Source organism: Rhipicephalus microplus, chromosome 6, assembly GCF_043290135.1.
Source record: "Rhipicephalus microplus isolate Deutch F79 chromosome 6, USDA_Rmic, whole genome shotgun sequence".
In the NCBI taxonomy this organism is placed as follows: domain Eukaryota; kingdom Metazoa; phylum Arthropoda; class Arachnida; order Ixodida; family Ixodidae; genus Rhipicephalus; species Rhipicephalus microplus.
This window is the reverse complement of record NC_134705.1, coordinates 176,691,248-176,716,370: the sequence shown is the minus strand read 5'-3', so window position 1 is coordinate 176,716,370 and position 25,123 is coordinate 176,691,248. Positions and strand designations below refer to the sequence as shown.

Sequence of the window (25,123 nt, the reverse complement as noted above, 5' to 3'; positions counted from 1 at the left end):
CTTACCGGCGCGTGTTGGCACTTTGTGAACACTGGTTACCCTAGTACCGCACACGCCATCCAGCGCAACGGGGACCCTATTGCAATTAACTTGCGCCCGAGCCCATTTAAGAGGGCTCGCTTTGCCGACTTCCCTCTAGTAGTTTCAATACGGGAAGCTCACTAGACATTGTCGAGCGTTTGTCGCACCCGTATGAAACGTCCGGCGTATTGTTCTGCGTCGCTTTCGTTCGGCCGAAGCCCCCCTCAGTGGCTGCCATCCGGTTCGAGCTCTAGTGCGGATTGCAAGGTGTCACGTTACCTCGCTGAACCCCGTATAGTTAGCGTGATCGCGTGTTCGCTAATAAAGCGCAGATTAAAATTCGAAAGAAAGAAACCGCTGCGGCGTCTCTGAATGTATTTGCATGTCCGGTGTTATTTCATATGCACTAATGTGCAAGCATGCTGCTGCACAATCATCTATAGTGCGGTACTTTGCTCAAGAAACATCGATGTGTTCCTGTTTTTTTTTTTTTGCTCACTTTGAAATTTTGTAACTATTGTATACGGGTAATAACTATCGCTTGGATGCCCTCTTGCTTTTAATCTTAATATTCACGATTTTTTTTTTGTCCTGTCATCTCTCTTATGCCACGAACTACAATTAAGGTATATGTAAATTGGTAGTGCAACTTCCATAGAAGCCCATGTATCCAGTATTTGGCGGCTCGTTGCCATCGTCGCCATCTACGTATGGAGGGAACAACTAACAGCCACCAAAAAAAAATAAAATAAAATATAACGTCACAACCGCAAACGGTAGCGAAGTCGTGCATTTTCCCTACACGGCGCGAAATCGAAAAATTTTCTTAATTGCTAACCTTTTTACGCGCCGTTACAGATATGTGATTTTATTTCGCCTTGTGGCTCATCAATTGCGTGCACGCGAGAGCAGGAAGACGGTAAGAAATATTGAGGAAGCGAGGTGTTTTATTAGCTGCGAAGTGCAAAGGTGCACACGTCACGAGCCCTATAGAACGCGTCTATCGTACACTCGAGCACGTCCCGTCTCTGGCCGCAGTGCACGCGCTGATAGAGCAAGTCGCTGTACTGTTAAGGCCTTCCGGTTTGTTTCAGATGGGGCTGTCAGGGTACAAGACGAAACAAGCAAACAAAAAAAGTGGGGGCATTTGCAGGCGCCGAAGTCATACACCGCTTCATCGTTCGATCGTTGTAATAACCCACTTTGTCAACGTACTCTCCAAAATTTCCCAACTCGAAACCGGGGATTCTCGACTACCTGAACAGGCGTCGCGGTGCTGTTTGAGGAAGGCGGCGCGTTAAACAAAGCAAGTAAAACGAATAGCGAGGTAGGCATTGAATAAAATAGTGAGTCCGGGATTACAGGAGCCACCTCATTAACCGTTCTTCGCTGTCGCGTCACTCGTCGCATTTTTGTTTTACACATGATGCAGACCAGAAACAAAAACATCCAGCGCAGCGTGCACCGTTGGAAACATCGACGCTGTTGTCAGTGCTAGCATTAAAGACAAAGGAGGCTTAAATATGGCGGCTTTAGGGTGGGATTTTGCTAACTCGCAAATCACGTCGCGAGGCAAATAGTGAATGTCATCGAAGAGTTCTCATCGTAAGGTAGTTTGAACGTGTAAAGCCCAGGAAAGCATTGTTTTCGAAATGCGTCTCTGTGCAGTCAAGGAGTCATTGTGTGTCGAATGGACGCCGAGAAGTTCGAGTTTGTTCGTTGTTATTGCGTGCACAAAAAATAAAATAAAATAAAATGGGTAATATAATACATACGAAATCCGTAGGGCCCAAAGTAAGAAAATATCAGCGAGACCTCCTGTCATTAGTGGTGTATGTAAAAGGTAACAGCAGCAAAGGCTAAAAGTTCGAACAAATAAAAAACACAATCAATACAGAACGATGCATGCTGAAAAAATAAAAACAACATTTATTTGTCATGGCAGCATTATACAACTCTTAAAAATACCTATAGGTAGAAATAAGAAGAGATTGAAGTGATGACGAAAATAAATTTATTCCAGAAAAAGAAAACGCTCATTTAATGGCGTGTTTTTCATGTTGTGTTTAAACGATTGCAATGACCGAGATGACTTGACATGGGGTTATGTAATTCCAAAGATGGATACCATAGAAACGACCTGTGAATCTGCCATAGCTCGATCTTATTTTAGGTAAAAAAAAGGTTATTATTCTCTGTAATCCTAGTATTATTGTTGTCGACGAGGACACGGTGAGAAATAATATCAAGGTCGACAGAGAGCAGGTAGATAGTGTAATAGTCAAGCTTACCTGGCTCAGGACGAGGGGCAGCACCGCAGTGGCCAGCAACAGTAGCAGCAACCGCATAGCTCCGGTCTTCGGTCGCACTAGCTGCAAGGTATGCAAAGTTGTGCTTTATTAAATAACGATACGACAAATGATAACGCTCATAAAATATGCATATTGAGCGAAATGACTACGAAATGACCACACCTTAGCCAACTCGCGTCACTTGAACGACACTAGAACGTGATGAATGCGGTTACAGATGTCGCATATGCATCATCAAACGTTCAAGCGTCCTTGGCAACATCGATCCTTGCATTCTCAAGTTTCATTGCTTAGTTTCTTCACTCGACATGCAAGTAGTATGGTGGTCACTTTAGTTATAGACCCATTCCATGTTTGTAAACACAGGTAGGCCGATGTCGACATTATGGGTAAAATTATAGCGACGTCCGCTCGTAACTTCCGCCATAAGCGCTGGGGCTGCGATGTGCGCCAACAAACAAGCCCCGCCGCGGTGGTCTAGTGGCTAAGGTACTCGGCTTCTGACCCGCAGGTCGCGGGTTCGAATCCCGGCTGCGGCGGCTGCATTTACGATGGAGGCGGAAATGAAGGAGGCCCGTGTGCTGAGATCGGGTGCACGTTAAAGAACCCCAGGTGGTCAAAATTTCCGGAGCCCTCCACTACGGCGTCTGTCATAATCATATGGTGGTTTTGGGACGTTAAACCCCACATATCAATCAATCAACAAACAAAACTAAGCTGCGAGACGCGACTCACATCCAACCGCGACGCAGTTCGTCGGCATACCGTTTTTTTTTTTCTCGTTGTTTGACTGTGAACACAACATGTACCATTGAAAACCCAGCAGAAACTGCGGTAGGCAGAGCGTCTTTTGCCCACCAAGACAGTGCCACCGCATTTTCGCTACGTAAGTCCGGTAAAATTTGTCTATACGTCCCGCAATGAAAGACCCCGTGGCTAGCTGTAAAGATAGCTTCACTGCAATTGTTATAGTATAGGTGGCCGAGCCTAACAAAACGTCGCAGGACGCGGAGTTTCGCGTAAGCGTTGCAGAGCGGAGCGCTGTGTGGGCGTTGCGGCCGCACCCGCAACGCCAACGTCGCGAATAGCGAATAAACTTATATAACGAAGCATTTTTTTAATGCTCAAAGAACACCGCTATAGTTACGGATTCTGACTTTTGGAGACGGCCGTTTGGCGAAGCAGTCTCACATATGAAGACGAAGTCGCCATGAAACGATATTGTATACAAAATGGCCGTACTACGCGTAATCCATCATTTCTTTTCATGCACTGTGCAAACGTGATGTTGAATTGTCGAAATAAAGGTTACGAAACGCGTTAGCATACATACACAGATTTACAGCTCAATTTCACGAAAGCTTCGCTTCACCTCGATTACGGCATGAGCGCTTGGATTCACATTTCCCCGTTTTTCCTCCCGGAGGCTGTACGAGAACTTTCTTTTTTTTCTGCTTCTTTATTTATCTAGGCGGCGCGCGTCACCGCAATGACACTAGAACGCGAGAAATGTGGTTTTAAATGTTGCCCATGTAACCTCGGACATTGCGTACGTTATTTCTTCGCTTCGATCTGAGCACAGCTTTGCTGTCTAGACTAGTTCCAGAAGCAGCCGTATTACGCGGAATCTAAACGTTTTCGCGAGGCGTTAGTTAGTTTTTTTTGTTATCCTTTTGTAGAGTTCAAGCTTGCGTCTTATTGACATAGCGCCGTGCCTATAGGAACGCACATGCAAAGAAACTCAAATCAGATTAAAACAACGGTCCTGCAGAAACGAAACCGCGTGGCTTTACTACTGAGTGTTATTCTTGTTGCGCTGAAAGACAATTTATAACAAGTGATTCCCAAAAACGAAAATGGAACCTTCTGGGAAACTGATTTCTTAAGTTGCAGTTATTATCGACCGCAACAACAAATCCATGTTCGCGGCTTAGAAGCGGCCGAATGTCTGGGCCGCGCATACGGTCACTGTGCGGATTAACGTGGGAACTGCACCTCTCCTTGTATTCCCACTAACTCTTCTCTCCCCGGTCCTGGATAAGTGAGGGTGGGGAGGGAGGGGGAGCTGCGCAGACCCTATTCCTTTTTTCCAAGGATCGCGGCTAGTAATAAGGAGAGGGCGCTTCATGCCCCTTTCGAGCCTCCCCCCCCCCCCCCCCAATCCTCTATTTTTCACCCGTATGCAAACCGAAGCCAGTGATGGTCTTCAGGCATCGGAAGAACGCGAGTCAGGCAAAACTGAAAACTCTGACTACAAAACAACAACAACAACAACAACAACACTTCTGTTATTGGTCGATTTCGTGCCGCTTGAGTATTCTTCTAGGCGTTCATTATTGACGAAAAGCTCAGAGTGTTATGATTAGGTTCCGAAAAATAGTGTTCGCGGTAACTTAAGTGTAAGGGCAGCGCAGACGACGAGGACTGTTCAAAAACGCAGACACACCGCATGCCCAATGCACCGTTATTACATATATTAGGTAACACCCATACGCCCAGCCATTCGTAGTACGAACATGCTTACGCACGTAGAAAATAGAGCGATAGGTAGCGAGGAAACGTCTAGTATAAGCCTTCTCTCCAGCGCACCTTTCAAAAACGCTGGTCCAAGTCCTATCGCGCTGTTACTTCACTCTACTTGCAAGCGATCATGGTTACCTCAAGTTGCAGTTCCTCAGATGGTACGCGAACAGGTAGGTGCCTTGCATTAGCAAGCCCTCCGTACCTCTGTCCGAGAAAAAAACTAAGGTTCCTCGAAGGTTTCGGTGGGCGCAATTAGTTATATTATCTTTACTTTTCTGTATCGTTTTCTTATAGACTTTTCTTTGCCTTTTTCTGTGCTTTTGTTTTTTTTTTTGTTTTTCTCTGACTCATGTTTTGCTCTTTGTGTCGTATGGTTTTGTCTCCTCTATATATTTTCATGCTCTGCGCATTAAACTCAGCTGGAAGTTAGCGCTCGTGTCCTTCGTGCCCTTCTCGTCTCTGTGTCGTCGTTTTGTTTTCCCGCTATAACTATCGTCTTGCAGTTCCTGCCGCAGAAGTCTGCGACGTGCACAGAAGCTTGTTTCACTGCAAGTTAAACGTATTTGTGGCAAAGCCCGACTATAATTCCTGCTGTAAAAAAGTGTGTGGCAAGCTCTAAAGAGCGTTTCACTGCAGGCATAGTGCACGTGCGGCAAAGCCCGACTAACTAAAAGTCGTAGGTCACGGAGGTGTGTGGGCGTTGCGGATCTGATCGTAGCGTAGGCGTTGCGGAGCGTATCGCGGCGTGGGCGTAGCGTCTGCCTTGCGTATAAGTGTCTACCCATCGTATCCTCTCCCAGGGGCTTCTTAAAAACTTTTTTCGACTGCTCTCGGCATTTCATATTCCGAGTCGTTCCGCACATCGCTTTCGCGATGCAGCGCCGATATCATACTTGATGAGAGAAGCATACATGCGTAAAGAAAAGAACCGGGCAGACGGTGAAAAAACAAAAGGCCAGACGAGATGTTAATGTTTCCTGGGCTACGTGTGTATACATTCTGTCGGCGAATCTAAAATGAAGCACCGACGCGAGAGGGCGCCGCTGTCTTTTTTGCCGCTTGGCACTGCATGCTGATTTCTCCAGGGTTTTTAGAGAGCCGGGCTCCCGCGCAAATTGACGTGTCGAGAACGACAGAAAGCTCAGTTATCTTGCTGCGTTTGTCGAGAAGAAATAGAAGGCAGAAAAAGAAATGAAACAAGAAGAGAAAGCCACGGTCTCTTGTGTGCTCTCAACTTTATTGCTACGTAAGTGACATAATATCTCTTAGTGGCCGACGATGTTTATTCTGGTCGTGGCCTTGTGGAGGGTAAAAAAAAGCATTAGAAGAAACCGGCGCGCAGACGTCACCAGGAGAGATAAAAGAAACGAGAAGGAGGATTGCATTCACCCTCACGATTTGCAAAACTCCAGGGGCTTTGACGGAAGCGCTGTAGTGTTAACGTACGTGGCAGAAAGGCCTCCTGGGAAACGCGAGGACGGCGCTTGTCGCGACAGGTGGCGCTCGCGTCGAGTTAGGTTCGGCTCAAAGCGGAATCGCGAATGACTGCACGACAGACGACGACTAAGACGGCTTTAGTTTGAATCCGGTAAGCGGCTGCTTGGCACACGTACGCGCGCACGTAGTCACATGGTTTTATCGCGATTGCTCTCTCCGTAATTGAAGCCGGGAGGCCCGAGTAAAAAGCGAAGCGTTTCGCAAACCCTTTTTGCGGAATGCGTTGGTACAAGTCCTCACCGTGGCAGACGCAGGGCGCGTACGGATTTGAAGTTCAGGCTTAGCGATGGTCGGTTGTCGTTGATGACGCAGGCACGAGAGCATTCGCGCGTTTCTGAAGATTAGTGTGTGTGTGTGTGTGTGTGTGTGTGTGTGTGTGTGTGTGTGTGTGTGCGTGTTTGTGTGCGCGTGTGTGTGTGTGCGTGTTTGTGTGCGCGCGTGTGCGTGCGTGTGTGCGTGTGCGTGTGTGTTCATTTTCAAGTATTTGTTTGTGTACACCATATTCTATTCTTGTCGTATATATAATAGGGAAGTTATCTTGCGTCTAGCTCCCTTTTCTCTTCTTTTCTTCGCGCATTCTTGTGTGTGTGTGTGTGTCAATGTGGGTGTGTTTGCGCGTGGTATATATGTGTGTCAGTCGATTAATGAGCGCGCCAAATTGCCTTTCACGTGAAACTACTGAAAATTGGTCAAGTAAAGTTTCTTAAATAGTGCAGTTGAGTTACGTTGTTAGCATACTAGAGCAGGAGGTCCCCAAATTTCAGACAAACTGACAGAGGGACCTCCTACGGCTACATGAAGCGGGTGTAATTACGAAAAGTACAGTAAATGCATGCAGACGTGAGAGCAATAATGAACAAGCTTGATTAACAATAACGATATGACCACTGCGCAACATATTGGTAATACTACCATCGTAATGGTAGGTCGAAATTCTTTCGATTCTAACGTTCCTTTATCGAAGTTCAAGCAACGTCTTCGTCTTTTTCACTCGTTCTCTTCGACGTCTCATAGAGTACGCATGCTTGTCAGGTATATTACTCGCTTTTCTACGACAGCTTCTAAAATGGTGTATTCCATAAACGGCTCATTCCATCGCACTGAAGCTACAGCCTATACGCCGTGCATAAACGTGAATAACGCATGAGATTGCAGTTTGGCTAAGATTACACTGAAAGCGAATGTGCGCATGCCATTTAGATTTCCTGTTTTTCTTAGCACTTAACTTTCTTACTGGCTACATCGAAATTGTCTTGTTTCTTTCTTTTTTTTGGTGCCGTGGTTGTTGTGTGCATTTTTTGTATCTGTGGAGCGCTGTCTATGTGACCTAGATTGTTCCTCGTAGCAATGTGGCCCAGCTGCTATCTTGAACACTCACTAAAGAACCCCCCTCAGTCTCTTTATCATTTATTTCATTCGCGTTTTTGAATTTCATCGTGTACGCATTTTTTTTCATTTTCATAAATGCGTACTGTTCTCAGTTAAATTTTAAGAATTGCGTAGAAAAACTAGTGAAACATCTCAGTTTTCTTCGTGAATCGTGCAAATATATGAAAACAAATTCTCTAAATAAAGCTTACGAAACGTGTTAGTATCGATGCGAAGCTTCGCTTCACGTCGCTTTCGGCTCGCGTGCTTCGATCAGCATTCTCTTTTTTTTACTTATGATTATTTCCGCAGAATAACTATAGAACCTCATACAGCACCGAATCGAGGTACGCCTGTACCATTATACCCGGTGCCGTATTCGTGACGATAACACAGGGAGAGAAGAAGCACGTGAGGATCGCATATGCTTACCGCGGGCCACCACCACCACTCTGAAAATGATTGATTGGGCCACTTCATTGACGAATCGATTGCTCTCCCCCCGCCCTCGTCATCCCCTGACGTCGCGTAGTATATGAGGAGCACACCCGTCGTCTGGCGCACGTTGCTCCCGACGTCGGAGTAGCGGCAGTGAAGGCGCCGTCTTCCCGGCGCGGAAAAAGAAAGTGAAACTATACACAGGAGCAGCGAGACGGCGTCCATTTTGCAACTCTTCGATCGCGCCCAGTCTGCGGCGGCTGCCCTCCTCCCTCTCTCCCCTTTTGTGTGACGTGCCCAGGCGCGCCCTCGGGCGACAGATCCTTCGGGATGAAGCGGAGCGTGCTTCCGAGTCCCGCTGGCCTCGTTTCGAGCTCCGTCGGTGGCGTGAACGTCGTTGGCGTCGTAATGGTGATTAAAAGGAGAAACTCGTCCCTTATGCATTCGGCTACAAAAAGTGCAGTAAATGCAATACAGACGTGCGAGCAATCATGAACAAGCTTGATTAACAATAATGATATGATCATTTCACAACATAATGGTAATATTACCATCACAATAATAGGTCCATCTCCTTTTGATTCTAACGTTCCTTTAGCGAATTTCAAGCAACGTCTTCGTCTTTTTCACTCGCACTCTTCGACGTCTCACAAAGTGTGTGTGTGTGTGTAAGACGCGGTGTCGAACATCTCCGGCGGTGGGCCGCGGTCAGAGAATTTAGTGGAGCTGAGCCCGGGTCAAGAACAAAAAAGTAAAAGTGGAGGCGGGGGGGGGGGGGTCAGTAGATTATATGTCAGCTAATGACGCCATTGGAAAAAGCATTTCCCATATCTCATATATGGGCCATTTCTGAAGGGGATCAGGAGCCAGGATACCGATAGCAATTCGATGCCGATGTCCGAAATTTCTAAAAATCAGAATGCCGATTCTGGAGTTTTGTTTCACGGTTGTGTATAAACACGTTGTGAACCGCAATGAGTTGCCTCGTGAGAAAAGAAGATACTCTAAGCCAGTCGTGCTTCTGGAGCTCATGAACGTACGAATTAAAGAAAAATGTGGAACGAAAAAAACTGATCTACGTGTTGGTCACGTGTTTGAGACCCTTGGCCTGAGACATGAGCCTGAAGCTTCCCTCATAGACCGCTGCTAGGGCCGAACAGTTCAGAAGGTTCGGGAGCGAGGGCGGTGGCGTGTGTTGAAAAATGTGTCACCTAATGTTGTCATTCAAAGACAAGATATCTCCTAACTGGTTATCTATTGGCCTATAAGTGTGAGGCCCACGGGATGACTTTAAGCTCTCCCATAGTAGAGTACATCGCACTCTCAATCGTTAACCACTTTTTTTCTAAACGCACGATCCCATATAGAAGCACGCTGTCCCTGGCGTAAAACGACTCGAAGGAGCAAGCCATCTGGTGTGGCTGTTAAAACGAGCAATTTACATCACGCTATACTCCTTAAGAACTGTGGCTCTCTTTTTACACACGTGAGAGTCACATGTCTTGTACTCTCTTTAGAGAGGCATGGTGACTCTCTTTGGGGGAGTTGTGGGACTCACGACTTCCCAAAAGAGAGTCATTGCACGACTCTCCTATATAAAGGGAGTAAACGCGCCCCTCTCAAGAGAGTACTGTAGGCATGTGACCCTTACGTGCGTGAAATAAGAGGGAAACGACAGTTTTTTTTAGTGTAGCGTAAGACGTTTTTGAGAACATGTGCCCAGATATTTTTTTGTACTCACGCACACGTGTAGAGGAAGTTAACATGTTCTTCCAGACGAACACATACACGAACTTGCACAGGCTACTTTTATTCTACCCGCACAGAATACAGAGATACATGTCCGTGGTTTTTCATTACGTGGGAGAGTACTGTTCACAATGAGGAACACCACAACATGAACAACACGGAGGAACAATGGGAGCCACTGCGGTCCAACTCAGCCTTGACAATCAGCTTTGGCTGGCCCAACGGGCAGATATGATGGTAAGCGTAAGCGGAGCCCTGAAATAGGGGCCCTACCATTTGCAATGCTCCGCGGTATGCGCAAATAAAGTTTTAAAGACGATAGTCTTTCTTGGAGACCTTCGACGCAAAAATTTTGGTCTGTCTGTCTGTATGTATGTATGTATGTTTGTCTGTCCTTAACAGTACCCTAAACGACACCAAAGTGACCAAACGATACTTCGAACGGCCGACTCACCCGCAGCGCCCACCAATATTGCTCAAGCTAAAGCGTGCATACTTGTGCGATTGTCAAATAAAAACAATTATTGCACATATCTGAGGTGCCATAACAACACGTCAATATTCTGTATGTGTGTCTCTTACTAGAAAAGGCATACATAAGTAATTATAAGGACCGTAGCGTTTTCACGTCGTGCTGACCAGGCGACGCTTGCACGAAAAGGCAAATGTAAAAAACGCTTTGCTAAGACGACATGGTGGTGACACCTACGCGTCGACTTGCGTACTACACCTTATCACCTCCGAGACGGGCGCGCAGGGCACGCGCGCTTCGCTTTCCAAGATAACGGACAGATGGCGCTCACGTCTCACGTGTGACGTCACTTGATGCGCTCGTTCATCTCCGCTGCACGCTCGATACACTCTAACGCTGCACCTCCAGTATACCGTTCACCGATTTTCTTGCACAAAAGGCCAAATAAACATTTTGTTCGGTCTTTCCAGATGCAAGACTATCGTCTTTCGATGACATTTGCAGTGTAACTTGCAGATACGGGGCCAATTTTTTTTCTCTCTCTCTCAGTGCAGGGTGCTGGGGGTTTTCTTGCGAAAAAGCCGGAGCCAAGCGAATGCCCTCTATTCGCCTAAAAATTGCACAACCGAATTCCTCTATACATTGAATGCTTCTATAATGAATAGACCTGTATAACGAAGCGCTTTGAATGTCCGCAGAACACCGTTCTGACTTTTGAACAGCAAAGCCGTTTTTTGGTTGAGCCTTTCACATCCGATATCCGGGGCAACGTTTGCGGACACCATAAACAGACATGTGCTGCAGAAATCTGTGCGGCCTTTCAGAAAACAGTGATCACCATAAACGCCTGCGTGCCACATAAATTGAGTCCATCCCACTATATATACACACAGCTTCCACTAGAAGGCAACAGCCCGACCTATGCCGTGCGCTTTACCATAATCACCATAGTCACTTCACTGTCACGTGATACCTTGTGGTCGTATATAAGGGGGCGGCTATGCTATGCCACCAATTGACAAACAGCAGCGATAAAACATGCGGAGTATTTTAAGCGAAGACTTCTTGCAAGCCTACAAATGCATGCATTATCTTTTCGCGGTCGTTTTTAACGACAACCTAGTTCATGATTTTGCTATTACTAAAATTGTTTGATTGCGTGTTCTTTAATGGCAATTTATAACCTATGATTTGCATGTCATTTTGTAATTCTGGCTTTTTCTGTGTTTTCTATCATTATGAATCTGCGCAAACAAACATTCGTTTTCATATGCCTTTCCTGCTATAATCTCTGATGAGATTGACAGTATTGTTAAATAAATAAATAAATAAATAAATAAATAAATAAATAAATAAATAAATAAATAAATAAACCTGGGCATGAGCGTGGTGTACTCAGGATGCAGTAAATATACACTGACACTTAAAAGCTTAACAAGGAATGCTTAGTAAAGTGCAGTATCAAAACGTACGTGACTGAAATAATTGTAAAACATAAAAATGCGTTGGCCTCACTAAGAGAACGCCTTCAGCTTCCCTGCTTCATCGGTGTGCGTGGAGCGAAGCTGTTTTCTCCTTTCCCGCCGCGGCGGTCTAGTGGCTAAGGTACTCGGCTGCTGACCAGCAGGTCGTGGGATCGAATCCCGGCTGCGGCTGCTGTATTTCCGATGAAGGCACGAAATGTTGTAGGCCGGTGTGCTCAGATTTGGGTGCACGTTAAAGAACCTCGGGTGGTCGAAATCTCCGGAGCCCTCCACTACGGCGTCTCTCATAATCATATGGTGGTTTTGCGACGTTAAACCCCACATATCAATCAATCGTCAAGTTTTTTTAATGGCCGTTTGGAGAAGCACTCTCACTTCTGTGCAAAATCACGATGAAACAATCTTGTGTACGTATCTACACCATGACGTTTGTACCCTGTCAATGCAGTTACAGAAGTGCGTCCTAAAGGAACCAGAGTATATGACGTAACATCAATAAGAGAAGTAAATTGGTGGGATTTACCGTCCTAAAACCACGTGATGACTAGGAGGGACTCCACAGTGACGGTCTCCGGAAATTCGGACTACCTAGGGCTCCTTTAAAGCGAACCCGAATATAAGTACACGGAGATCGATCATTTCTGCCTCAATCGAAAATTGTCGGGATTCGAACGCGCGACCTAGAGGAGTCAGCAGTCGAGTACCATAACTAGTAGACCGCTCATATATGTTTTTTTTTAATTTGTTCCCGACTCCACTAAAACGCCCACGACAGTTAGTAGTGCACAGGACACATGAATCACGAGAAAATTCACTGGCGAAATCGAAATTCACTGGTGAAATTCACTGGCAATTCAATGGCGAAATCGTGGCGTATTCGAACAGAAAAGAAAGCACCGACAAAAACCTTCTGACCCCCCGGTCAAGCTTCTAATCCAAGTTTCTTTCTTGCGCTGACTGCCGCGAGTATGTTCCAACTAGCCCAATTTGCCATATTACGTCACTAGACCATCGTGGTTGGCCGACATTAAAAAGAAGAATGAAAGCGATATTAAGAACCCCAGGAGAGAATATGTTTCGGGTGTGCTGGGTGTTTGTGGGGGGGGGGGGGGGAGGGGACGTTCTGAAGGTTTAAAAAGACTTGTAGGGAAACATGTATGATCGAGTGTAGAACATCTTTTCCTGCCCGTCCTCCCCAAGCCATTTCACGAAGAGCGTTGTTAGTTCTCCTTTCAGAGGCAACCAGTACACGCACAATGGACTTCGAGTTTCGACACTTCCTCCGGCATTTCTTTCTTTCTTTCTTTCTTTCTTTCTTTCTTTCTTTCTTTCTTTCTTTCTTTCTTTCTCTCTTTCTTTCTCTCTTTCTCTCTTTCTTTCTTTTCCTTCTTTCTTTCTTTCCTTTCTTTCTTTCTTTCTTTTCCTTATCGCAGGCAGGTTGAAGTACCCACAGTCCGTTAGCGATCCGTTTCTCATTTTTTAAGGGAATCGACAACAATGTACCTTATTCTTGCGTAACTTCGGTTCTGTAATGGTCGTACACTCGTATAGATTGGGACAACAAGAGGAAAGCGTTTACGTCGACAATAAGTATGTGAGAGAGAGAGAGGAGGAGGATGACAATGTCACTTATTGCTACTGCCACCTGCAGGCGCGCGAGGGCCCTCCGGGTCACGAAAGCAATCCAGACGGTGTCGTGAAAGCTTTTCCCTTGTGTTCTCTTACGTAAGTAAGCCTTTTTTTTTTCGGGGATGATGTCCGGGAAAGGTATTCGCAAATTGGCGAGCGCTATACATCGGCAGCACGATTGCGCAATCCGGTTGCGTTCGGCCCCGCCGCAGTAATAACTTCTTTGAATTCCACGCCTGTGGTTAAGACGACGAAATTTCAGCTGCAAGGGCCGTTTGATGGCATATACACGTGTGCAAGGGGTTGGCCGCCACCTTAGTCAGATAAGAGGGGGGCGCGCAAATAATAAGGAGGGGGCGCCACAACAAGCCTCCCCCCCCCCCCTGTCGCCCCTGACGGGCAAACGTCTGTGGTTGTGGCGCTGCATACCACTCCGAGAGTGAGGTATTTACGAATGGGTTTTAGGTGCGGCCATATTGAAGGGTTAACTTTGCCGTTTTGTTTGTTTAACAAGTGAACGAACCGTGTGCTATAGACCCTTTCACTGTTTACAAGCACGCGCCCTGGATGACAACCGGCTTTGTCCACCGATGTGCCTTAATAGCATCGGTGGGCAAGAAGAGCTTTATAACCATACCCACAGCGCCACATGGCATTACAGTGGGGGGGAGGGGGGGAGCAAAGAAAAATTCAAAGCCTACAGTTGGTAACAATCGCTAGCAGCATCAGGAAAGCAAATAAATACATATACAAGAAGATCATGAGTGCACACTAATGTGCATCATAGTGAATCATCGTGCAAAAAAAAAAGATTGCAAGTAAACAAGAATACATTAATTATTTAAGGATGAAGTGTATTATAGTGATAAAAGCATAATTACATGAACAAGAATGTACAATAAAGCAAAATGCAAGTGCAAGCATATAGCAGTGTCACTAGCAGTAACATGAGTGAACAGCAACTCTAATACAAAAATTATCGTAGCAGTGCAAAAAATATGTCATTGGACGATATAGTTTCTTCCCTTATTTGGTAAAATATATTCAAATAGATGTTCTCTTGAGCTACATAGAAATTATAAGAGATTTGCTTGAACTTAACGCGCGTTCCTTTATGTGAAAAACTAACGAGAGACTTTTTTTTACATTGAAAAAAACAACTTGCAAACGCGCTTTCTGTTTCGATGTTAGGACCTGGTAAATGAGGTGACCGGAAGTTTTTTGGGTTACAACGCTTGTGACCTTGGAACCGGCGAAAGACGTTTTCAAGATTGCTGGTGCTAGTCAAAATATAAGGTGGACCCGCGACAATTATTTAAAAAGGAAAAGCCAATTGTGATGGCTGGAGATGTCTTAAGCCCAGATGGACTACCGATGGAAATGCTCGACGAAAGCGAATAGACAGAATGCGAGAGCCCTGCCTACTTGAATCTATGTACCTATATACACGTCCGAAATTCCTGCACCCCGTTCACCTTGCGTGCCTGACAACGATACCACGATTTTCACACGTAATACCCGATAAATCATTAGCACTATAAGCTTCGTAAATTTGGCTTTCGAAATGTCGCCCCTCATTGACCGACATGAGTTCACAATATTTCGCCGGTTGTTTTCGTCGATTAGGGCGATGGTCTGAGCTTCTTTGCATCTGGCACGAAGAGAGCGAGGTTGGAATCGACAAATCGTTTTTTTTTCCTCGTATTGCCATTGGTCGGTCGCTTTCAATGATGATAGGCCGAGCGTCAGGATTGGCTGACAGCAACACTTGTAGATGCGTTATACGTGTCCACTTCAAGATGCTTAGAAATATATAGATGGCATGACTAAACGGAACAGGTATACAAGCGTGGTGAAGCACACAAGTATAAAGGTGTGATTCCTTACCAACCCGCACAAGCTCCTACTGTAATGCATTTCTCTGGCTGACACTGTTTTTTTTTTTTTTTTTACAAACGATTCAATAGCGTTGTACTGTTTCGCGATGCCGGGCGTATATAGACGAAGGGCAAAGATTACGGAAAGAGCGCGGAACGTTAAACGCGTTTATTGAAACCTTTGAGCACGAAGTACGCGGTTATACCATGCAAGGCCACGACGTTGCAATTCTGAGCAAAACTTTGCTAGGTGATTTCTGGCGCACCGTGTCGCTGCGGTCGACATTTCAAACGAAATGAACCGCCCTCAAAGTGAGAGCTAGCGAGTCCATATAGATGGAGAAAGCAATTTCTGTTCCTCCAATACCGTCGGAACCATCAGCACCGCAACGACACGCTCTGGGCAGAATTGAAACGTCTCGAGAAAAAAAAAAAACCGAAAACGTAGCGCCCGTCGTTACGATGGGAGGAAATGATCACTAGGTCGGCGTTGCCGTTTATGCAGATCCGGGTGCGTTGTGATATTACCGCCGCTATGCCGATTTCGTCAGGAGAAGGACGCTAACGAAAAAATTGAAGCACCGCTTAGCGGACTATATAGGCTCGTGTTCTAGCACTATATTATGGCTCTAGCCGTCTAAGGACCTCGGTGCCAGAGTTAGGCCGCAAGTTCGAGCTTGAAGATGCGTGTGATTTCCGTTCAAGCAAGAAAGTGTTTGCAAGACCGCGTAAGTATACGCTGCCTTCGCTACTTCTCCCGTTGTGAATATTTTTTACGAATTCCTCCCAGTATGAACTGTTCAGTGAACCTTGCTTCTTTTCAAAAAAGTATATGTAGTCATTAATTCCCCTGCATTTACTGCTCAATGACATTAACTTCTTCTTTGCCGCGTTTTTGTTTTGTTTTTAGTTTTCAAGTTCACGTTCGTTAAATTAATAATTATGCAAAAGAAAACGAAGTTCTTGACCTATGCTTTATCTTGCCTAGGTATACCACAACACAAACGCGCATCATCATCACCATAATCACCGTATGTTCAATAATAGCTACCACAATCATAATCCTCACTATTCCTCTGTTCGTTTATTTTCCTCTATTTTGCACTAATATATGTGTGGCATACACCTAGACATACGTACTCGTAATACACCTATCACATCTAAATGCAGACAGGCCGAGGGCTTCAATGGTTGTGGCGCGTCACGAGTGACGTCATTGCTAATTAGAACTACAAAAAATTATGAGCGGCTGTACGAGTTGGTGCGCTGTATCACTTCCAACATGGACCGTATTCGTGACTGTTGCCTGGGGGCGGCGCCAGGGGGGATGGGGGGTATGAAGGGGCGTGAGTCCCTTTAAAATTTCGGGCTGACCCCCCCCCCCCCCAAAAAAAAAGAGCAAACATAGTCAAAACAACGCATAAGTTCCGTACCTCACTGTGCCAATTAAGGAACACAATTGTCGTGGGCACTCCTCCGAATAAAAAAAGTTCTGGTGCCTACCCCGTGCTGATCGCTAAATAAGGCTCGTGAATGATTTCGGTCTCAAGTCACGCTTAAGTTGCCTTGAGGACGATAATACAACCTTGCGTTAGAAGCCATGAAAAAATCCTTGAAACAAGGGTTGTCGTCGGAGCCAACGTTTTGACAAGCGGGCTTGTCTTTTTGAAAGTCTTCATTCAATGCTTCAGTCCTTGCACCAAAAACAAAAAAACGAAAAGAAAACGCGCATTCCATGGAGTTATGTTTTGAATCTTGTCCTCTCGTTTCAAATCGTTTTATATGTAGCGACTCAGTCTCACCCGATGACACTGGTGACCATAGGCGTATGTACGCACGGTTCCCCTTCAGAGGTGGCTAGGGAGGGGGGGTGAAGCTTTGTCGCAGCTATCTCTCCCACCCTCTCTATGATGTCAATGTATGGGGCCTACTTTGCTCCTCCCCCCTCGAGCCGCAGCGCCCCCTCTCTATTATGTCAATGCATCAGGCTAACTTTGCGTCCTCTTCTCCTCATAGGTGGCCGGGGGGGGGGGGGGGGGGGACGGCCGACCCTCCTCTTCCTCCTCCGTGCGCGCGCCCATGCTGACGACAGTAAATAGAAGCCGAGCAACTGCGTTTTTCCTCGACACGACTTCACACGACTGTAATGAGAGTTCCGTCAGAATTTTCGCCGCTTAATGTCGCCACCCGCGTTACAATTGAATACCCAAATGACTCAATAACTATTTCTTTTTTTTTTCTGGACGCAGTGAAAAGTCACCCCTTGCGTTTACAATCGTGGTAGCGTTACAATCGGGTAAGTCAGATGTCTTGGTTAAGATACCTGGCATCGGAGTGACTCGGGTTTTTTCCCAGCCCTGTCTAAGAAAATTTATTTTGTTTTCATTTTTTTTCGTGGCGATGATCGTCTTAGGCGACAGAGTAACAGACGGCCAGTTTTCTCGTTGAGTAGATGTAAAAATGCTTACGCGTAAAAAAAAAAGAAAAACACGAGCACGGCACTTTTTACGCCTCAGACGTTTGCAAGCTCGCTTGGTTAACGATGCATTACCGACATGTATCTATCAAGACTATTCATCTGATGTCGACAAAAAAAATTTAAAAATCTAGAAGATGAGGAGCAGATAGAGGCTGGAAAAGACGAGAAACGATTGAGAGGCAGCGGGGGAATGCTGAAACGAACGTTTCGAGAAGTGGTGTTTTCTTTCCCACCTTTTAAGACTACCTGTCGACACCACACCACATGTCAAAATTGGACGCCTTCGTGTTCAAGGGTTTTTCATCCATCTTACGCGCGCTTAAAAGGACGATAAAGAAAAAAAGAACCACGATATTTATCATATCAGTAAGTCAATATTTCGAGAGAAAAAAAAACAAACAATCGTACACTTGCTTCGAGAAAACGCTCGGTAAGTGAGAAAATGCGCAAAAAGAAAATGCTGGTGGCGACGCCACCGTTTAGTTCACGCACCAATCGCCGTTATGTCATAGATTTTTGACAGCGTCCACTAAATCTCACGTGGTTCCTAATCGCTGAAAATTAGGTACACTGTCTCCCGAGGGAGCCAGTGACAACGTAAGAAGTGTCCTGAAATTTCGTTGAACCAGTGTGGCCAGAATACAAAAAAAAAAAAAACACTCTGACATTCGTGACATCATTATTGAAAATTCGGCGGGAAATTTCAATTGGAAGGCTTCGACAATCACTTTCTCATATACAGTTCTGGGTTATAAATTTATCAGTCTAAACAAATGTATGGTTTCAAATTAGTGTTCCTTTCGAAAGTGCTGCAGTGTGTGATAGACCGACTATCATAAACGGCTCGTGTATAATTAATGGATGCCAAACGAAACGCGACAATCAGCCGAACTCTTTTTACCCCCTCTCTTACCTACAACTTACAGAGCAATAATCTTCGACACTCATCTGTAAAGAAGAGTATTCCCCTTTCCTCAAACTTCGCTGACCAAGAGACGCGTTCACAACACTTCCTTTTTTTTTTTGTAAGCGCGTTTTCCCATTGGTTAACGGAGTTCGCTAATGACATGCCCACCATCGCGATCGGCTAAAGTAAGCTCTTGCGAAAACCTTTAGCGTAACACGTTTCTTGCGAACTTTGACTGGTGGTCGAAATTTCCGGAGCCCTCCACTACGGCGTCTCTCATAATCATATGGTGGTTTTGGGACGTTAAACCCCACAAATCAATCAATCAACTTTGACTCTGCCCGGAAGCGCTGCGCCGTTACGACAGTTCCGTAAAATCACGCTTCCTGTCCTCGTATAACCCTAGCGAGTATCACCCTATAACTTCTTCTAACGCCGTAGATCAGACTGGAAGTTCCCTTTATACAACCTGGTTCCGCACACAGAGCCCCAAACTTAAGCGCGTCACGTGAGACAGTATACATCGACAGTATACAATAATAGGGTACCGCGCTTGACCCAAACCTGTATAGCTTGCCGGAAACGGATCGTTTCTACTGCGGCGACGAGAGCATTATGAACGTCGACCAACGGAAGACCCGGGACTGAAAGGACCCCACCATTGTTGTTGGTCAGTAAAAATCACTGCGACGGTCGAGCTTCTTTCTATGTTTCTCTTTTAAATAACCACGAAGGTCCAGCGATTGAATCCCGGCCTTACTTTGATAGTGGCTATAAACGCTGTGTAGAGGCCCGCGTGTGCTCTGCTTTAGGTGCACCTTAAGGAAACCTCAGGTGGTCGAAATCAGCAAAATCCTCCACTACGCTGCCCCCCCATAATCATACTGCTGTCGTGGGACGTAAAACCGTTAGCAATTATTTATCATCTTGAATGGTCATGTTACTCATCTTTTCCTTTACATTAACGCTCTATGCGTCGCAAGTAAAAATAAAAAGGGCGTGGTGTGAGCTTTCACGAAGAGCCTCCTAATCAGATTTGTAGTCGAACTACAGAACAGTGAACGTAAGAACTGTCTTATTGTAGCCGATGTTGGCGAAACATAGCATGTGACGTATCGATACGGGCTCGGCGGTTTTTGTATAAACCCGATCTGGGGCGACGCTCTAAGATGAAAGTCGTGGGTTTTCCGATCACGTGTCGCCATACTGTCCCCGCTATACGCTGAGTAATACTTAATCCAAACCACAACGCCAAATCCAAACCAAACCAAACTTAATCCAAACCACAACCACAAGTTTTGTTTCAGGCATACTTAAGGGAAATAATGCATTAAAGGCGCACGCACAAACGAACAACCGCAAGAACACGAAACGGATGTAACTTGTTCAGTTGTGTTCACTCCTCCGTGTGCAGGTCTGCAGCGAATCACTACCCTTTGGTACGTCATACCAACTAGCCCATCTGATGCACTTTGTGAATGTTTAAGGCAACAATGCTCTAAAAACGTCGCACGGCAAGTACCACCGCGAAGGCCATAAGGTTCTCACGTTGGCACGTCGCCAAAGAGAGTGGACATGTTCTGAGCTCGTGGAGCAGAGCGTTTCGAGATCTCCTGTGGACGACGGCTTCTGGGCAGACCGTCTCTGACGGGATATGCTATTGCGGAGGACAAGTTTCGGGACCGTAACAACGGAATCGGATCGAATCCCATAGGCTTACGCATACCACGCTTTTTGGTGTCGTTTTTTTGCATGCGCGATCACGGCATGCCGAGAGTCTGCATAATACTAAATCTCGGTGGCCCAACATGGATGCAAGTACAGGAGAAGGTGCACGAGCATATATATAGTACTTGCTTGGAGGTGTACGCACAAAAGCTAGCGCTTGCACCCACCGTTATACTCGACGGTCGGTGGGGGCCGTATGTACATACAGAGAGAGGCAGCGAGTCCAGAAGCACTCACACCGAGATGGCAGGTCACCGTCGTCTCGCAGGCTGCTGCTGGTCGATGAGACAGCGTCGTTGCATGGTGGACCTCCGCCGCTTCAAAATTTCCCCACTACACCAGTACACGGTGTTCTCTCGGGAATCCACACACCACACCGGACACCCGGACACCGTCCTAGGCCTTCTCTTCGCCGCCGGCCGGGGGCCCCCAACTCGGGCCCGTGAAAAGAAAATATAGCCACACCGCACGGCCGCTTAACACTCACGACCGGCTAGGCCGTCGTAAAAGTTGCGTCCCTCTGGCTTCTTCCCGGGGCCACCCGGTTTCCTGGGTAACGCTCAGTGTTCACAGCGCCGCTGCCGAGCGATCGATGCGCCGTGGCCGCTACGCGCGGAGGAGCCACCTGCGACCCGCCCCCCTTTCTCCCCCCCCCCCCCCCCCACTATTCTCACTCTCAGCCCAGCCCACCCTTGTCACCCTCACTCCTTCCCCTCGGCCGCCACCCCCCCGTGTGCTAGCCCGGTCAGGTTGCATAACCGTTTAGTTTTTCTCTCTCCCAAATGCGCACCTACGCTCTGACCAGCGCACACGGCTGCTAATTGCGTTTCGTAGCGTGTCGCGTTGACGACGTTATGCACTCGTCGTATCTTCGCGAGAATGCGTTGCTAAATGCAGGAACGCGGCCGGTGGGTTAGGAGGTTTGACTTATATATAGCGCAATCCTTTTTTTTTTCGGCTCAAGGACGAATCAAACGGACGAGGCACCACCCTTTCTGCGACCGACACGCCCTCTATGTTATTTCGGAACCCTGCAGTGCCCACTGCAAGCCCAGTCAGATTGCGTAACCACCTGTTTTCCCTCGCATGTTCGCACCCGCACGGTACTGTACAGTTATCGAATCAACGTACTCGCTGCCTGTTGTGTTTTTCTTTTAAGTATCTCCGTCGCGGCGGGTCTCGCTGCACCACGCGTCCTTGACCTCTGCGACCAGCCCGTGAGGGCGTAGCACTGGCGAGCTCGAGGTCGCGGGTTCGAGCCCCTGTCATGGCTGCCGCATTTCAATCGGTGTGAAATTCAAAGACACCTGTCTACCTTCATGATATGGTATGAATGTACGCAGGCGTCCTTGAAATCAAAAAGAACAAATGGACATGGACCGGGAACGTAGCACGTAGGCAGAATCACCGCTGGTCATTAAGGGTAACTTACTAAATTCCCAGAGAAGGCAAACGCACGAAAGGGAGACAGGAAGTTAGGTGGGCTGATGAGATTGAAAAGTTCGCAGGTATAACGTGGCGACGGAAAGCACAAGGCCGGGGTCGATTGGCGGATCATGGGACAGGCCTTTGCCCTGCAGCAGGCGTAGTCAGACTGATGATGATGATTGTGTGTATCTTCATATGGGTGTGCGTTAAGTTAGTCTTACACAGTAAAGATTAAGCTTGATCTATGCTGCTTTTCTTCGCCATCGCTAAATCACAACTGACAATAACCGATAGAGTAAGCAAGCGCACGTGCAGCGCCGCCCTCTTGTAGACCTTTTTCGTAGCGTATTTACTCACATGTACCGTGACTTTTGTTTTGTTCTTAATTTTTGCAACATGAAGACGGCCCTCGCGTCAAGTAAGAATACGGCAATTTTTATCTTTTTTTGTTTCTTCCTGGACACGTTGAAAAGTCACCGCGCATGTTAGAATCGAGTAAATACGGTAGTCCGCAAGTGAGCTTCCCTGCGCTGCACATTCGCCCAAGTAATGGCGGCACCTGTCGCACTTAGAGTGAAGAACGAGGTCCTATAGTTGCAATCGGTGCTGGGGCTCGTTTATGCTTTACACGTGCTTCTACGTTTCCGCGCTATAGCGCAAGCGAAATGTGCTTCACCGCGCCGTTTGCAACAGTAGCTATCTGCGATTGGTTGGCCTTAGTGCATAGCAGGAAAGCTGGCTTTACAGTTGTGAAAAAGGTGTGAGAAAGGTTTTAGCCTGCAGTACTTCTTGCGACCCGTGCAGTTACCTTCAAAGTTAGAAGCGTCATGCATGCACTAACAGACACCGACGGCCCGTGAACATTTACGTAACTTCACTCAAGGACTAACCCCTATGAGAAGAAGAAGAAGAAGAAGAAGAAGAAGAAGAAGAAGAAGAAGAAGAAGAAGAAGAAGAAGAAGAAGAAGAAGAAGAAGAAGAAGAAGAAGAAGATGATGATGATGATGATGATGATGATGATGAAGAAGATGAAGAAGAAGAAGAAGAAGATGAAGAAGAAGAAGAAGAAGATGAAGAAGAAGATGAAGAAGAAGATGAACATGAAGAAGAAGATGAAGATGAAGAAGAAGATGAAGATGAAGAAGAAGAAGAAGATGAAGAAGAAGAAGAAGAAGAAGAAGAAGAAGAAGAAGAAGAAGAAGAAGAAGAAGAAGAAGAAGAAGAAGAAGAAGAAGAAGAAGAAGAAGAAGAAGAAGAAGAAGAAGAAGAAGAAGAAGAAGAAGAAGAAGAAGAAGAAGGTGATCCGGATCCGCACGTTCCCAAGCACCTAAAAGTTTCTCTTCCGAAAAGGGTCGGCAGTATAGGTCATCTGTGAGGCACTTGAGAGATTGTCTTTCAACTGCGCATAAATGGCACACACGCAGGATGTGATTAATAGTTTCTGGCGTGTTACACAAGTTGCATTTATAGGATTTAGCTCTTGTCCAATCACGCATAAGCATCGTCGCGTGTATGCAACACCCAGCCGCAGTCTATGTAGTAGCGTTTCTTGGTCTCTCCTTAGTCGGAACGGGAGGCGAAATCAGACAACATGCCAAGAATGCCAAGACGCATTTGATGATGATAGCTACACGCATCGACATTTCGTCCAGCATACCCGATGCACCTAATCCGGTTCGCATACAACCACCGTTCCAAAAAAAAACAAAGAGGGCGGGGGGTTGCTGACGAGGGTCAGAGAGTCGTGCGTGTGGTCTACACGCGATGGGGATTGGAAGTCACGGTCTCCATTCGGAAGGTCGCCTTGCACCTGGCGGCCTCTCGGGCACGAAGTGATCGGACAGGAACTGTGGCATAGCCGGCCTGGGCAGGTGGCGCAGGCGGGAAAATGCGAATGGGTGAGCCAAAACAACAGGAGCGGAGCGCTGTTTGTGTTATTGTCTCTCTCTCTCTCTCTCTCTCTCTCTCTCTCTCTATGGAAGAGGAGCAGGGTTGTGTAGGCCCGCGGGGCGGGTTCGGCAGTTTTTGGAAAGCTCCACCGAGGCATTCCGACTGCTTCAGGTCGTATCGACCTCACGGCAAACGAATGATTTGTCCCTTTTAATACTTGGCAGACGCGAGCTCTATCCAGTCAGTATAGTAGTGTAGCCAATTTTTTTTTTCTCGTGGAGGAAAGGGAGCTCAAGCATGCTATAATTATGGTCGCACATGCGTTCGTTCGTAAGTAGGTGTGTGAGTGTGTGTGCTTGTGTGTGTGTGTGGGGGGGGGGGGGGTCTGCGATTTGAAGGTCGCAGGTTCGACCCCTGCCATAGCGGCAAATTTTCCTTTCGTTCTCTTTACTTTCTTCACATCTATATTTCAATTATTACAATTATAAAATAGTACAACTAACATTCCCTATAACTATCACTGTCTTCATTGTCTGCTGCGTGGTTTTCATTAAGGCTGCGCCAAACAAAGAAGCGAGCCCTTTCAAATTCCCTGCCTTTATTTATGTGTGCATACACACATGCAAAAGTGAAAAATTTATGGGGAGCAACAGTCAGAAATTGTTTCCTACCCCCCCCCCCCCCTTTTTTTTTCTTCCTAGGAGAGGGCATCCACTTAGTGAAAGGTGAGGCAAAGAGGGGAGGTGGGGGAAGAGGCTGGCGCCTCGTTTGCCACCCTTTAACAACACTTTTGCTTGGAACGAACGTTTGGCCAAAGTGTGGCATGTGCTAACACGCACGGACGACGAAACGACACCAGGACAAGCGCTTGACCTGTTCTCTCTTCTTCGTCCTTCTGTGTGAGCTCGACGCCGCATTTTGGCGCACGTAAACGACTAGCCCAAAAAAGCAACGCTTCATTTGACATGTCCACTTGTCGAAGCAATGGCTCCAATGCCATTCTATGTTCAAAAGTTTCTATACATCATGAGACCTAAGGTCCAGTCGGCGAAAGCTCTGCCGGACTTCCAATAAAGTTCTTACCAATTAACCAACCATGAGTGTCCAGGAGAAACGCAAAGCCGCGTAATAAACACTGGCTGTCGTGCAAGTTTCTCTTCTTCTGTTTATATAATTTTTTTTTTCACATTGCACTGTTACTCGAATAAAAACGAGCTTGCGTGAAAGTCCAACCATTTATATTTTTTCGTTTCAATTTCGTTATTTTTGTTGGAGGGCTGGCTATCGTTTTTTCGTATCGAAGACTTCGCGAACGCACGAG

General features: G+C 46.5%; 1 protein-coding gene across 1 annotated transcript in view; it reads right to left on the bottom strand.

Moving 5' to 3' along the window:
- LOC142765680 (neurexin 1-like) overlaps positions 1 to 20,843 on the bottom strand; it is a 66,312-nt gene extending 45,469 nt beyond the window's left edge. The window contains exons 1-2 of the mRNA XM_075867111.1: positions 20,652 to 20,843; positions 2,313 to 2,393 (exon numbers count right to left, since the gene is read on the bottom strand). Of these exons, the coding sequence (XP_075723226.1) occupies positions 2,313 to 2,369 (57 nt within the window). The 5' untranslated portion in view covers positions 2,370 to 2,393; positions 20,652 to 20,843. The remainder of the gene's footprint in view (positions 1 to 2,312; positions 2,394 to 20,651) is intronic.
- Positions 20,844 to 25,123: the final 4,280 nt, after the last annotated feature.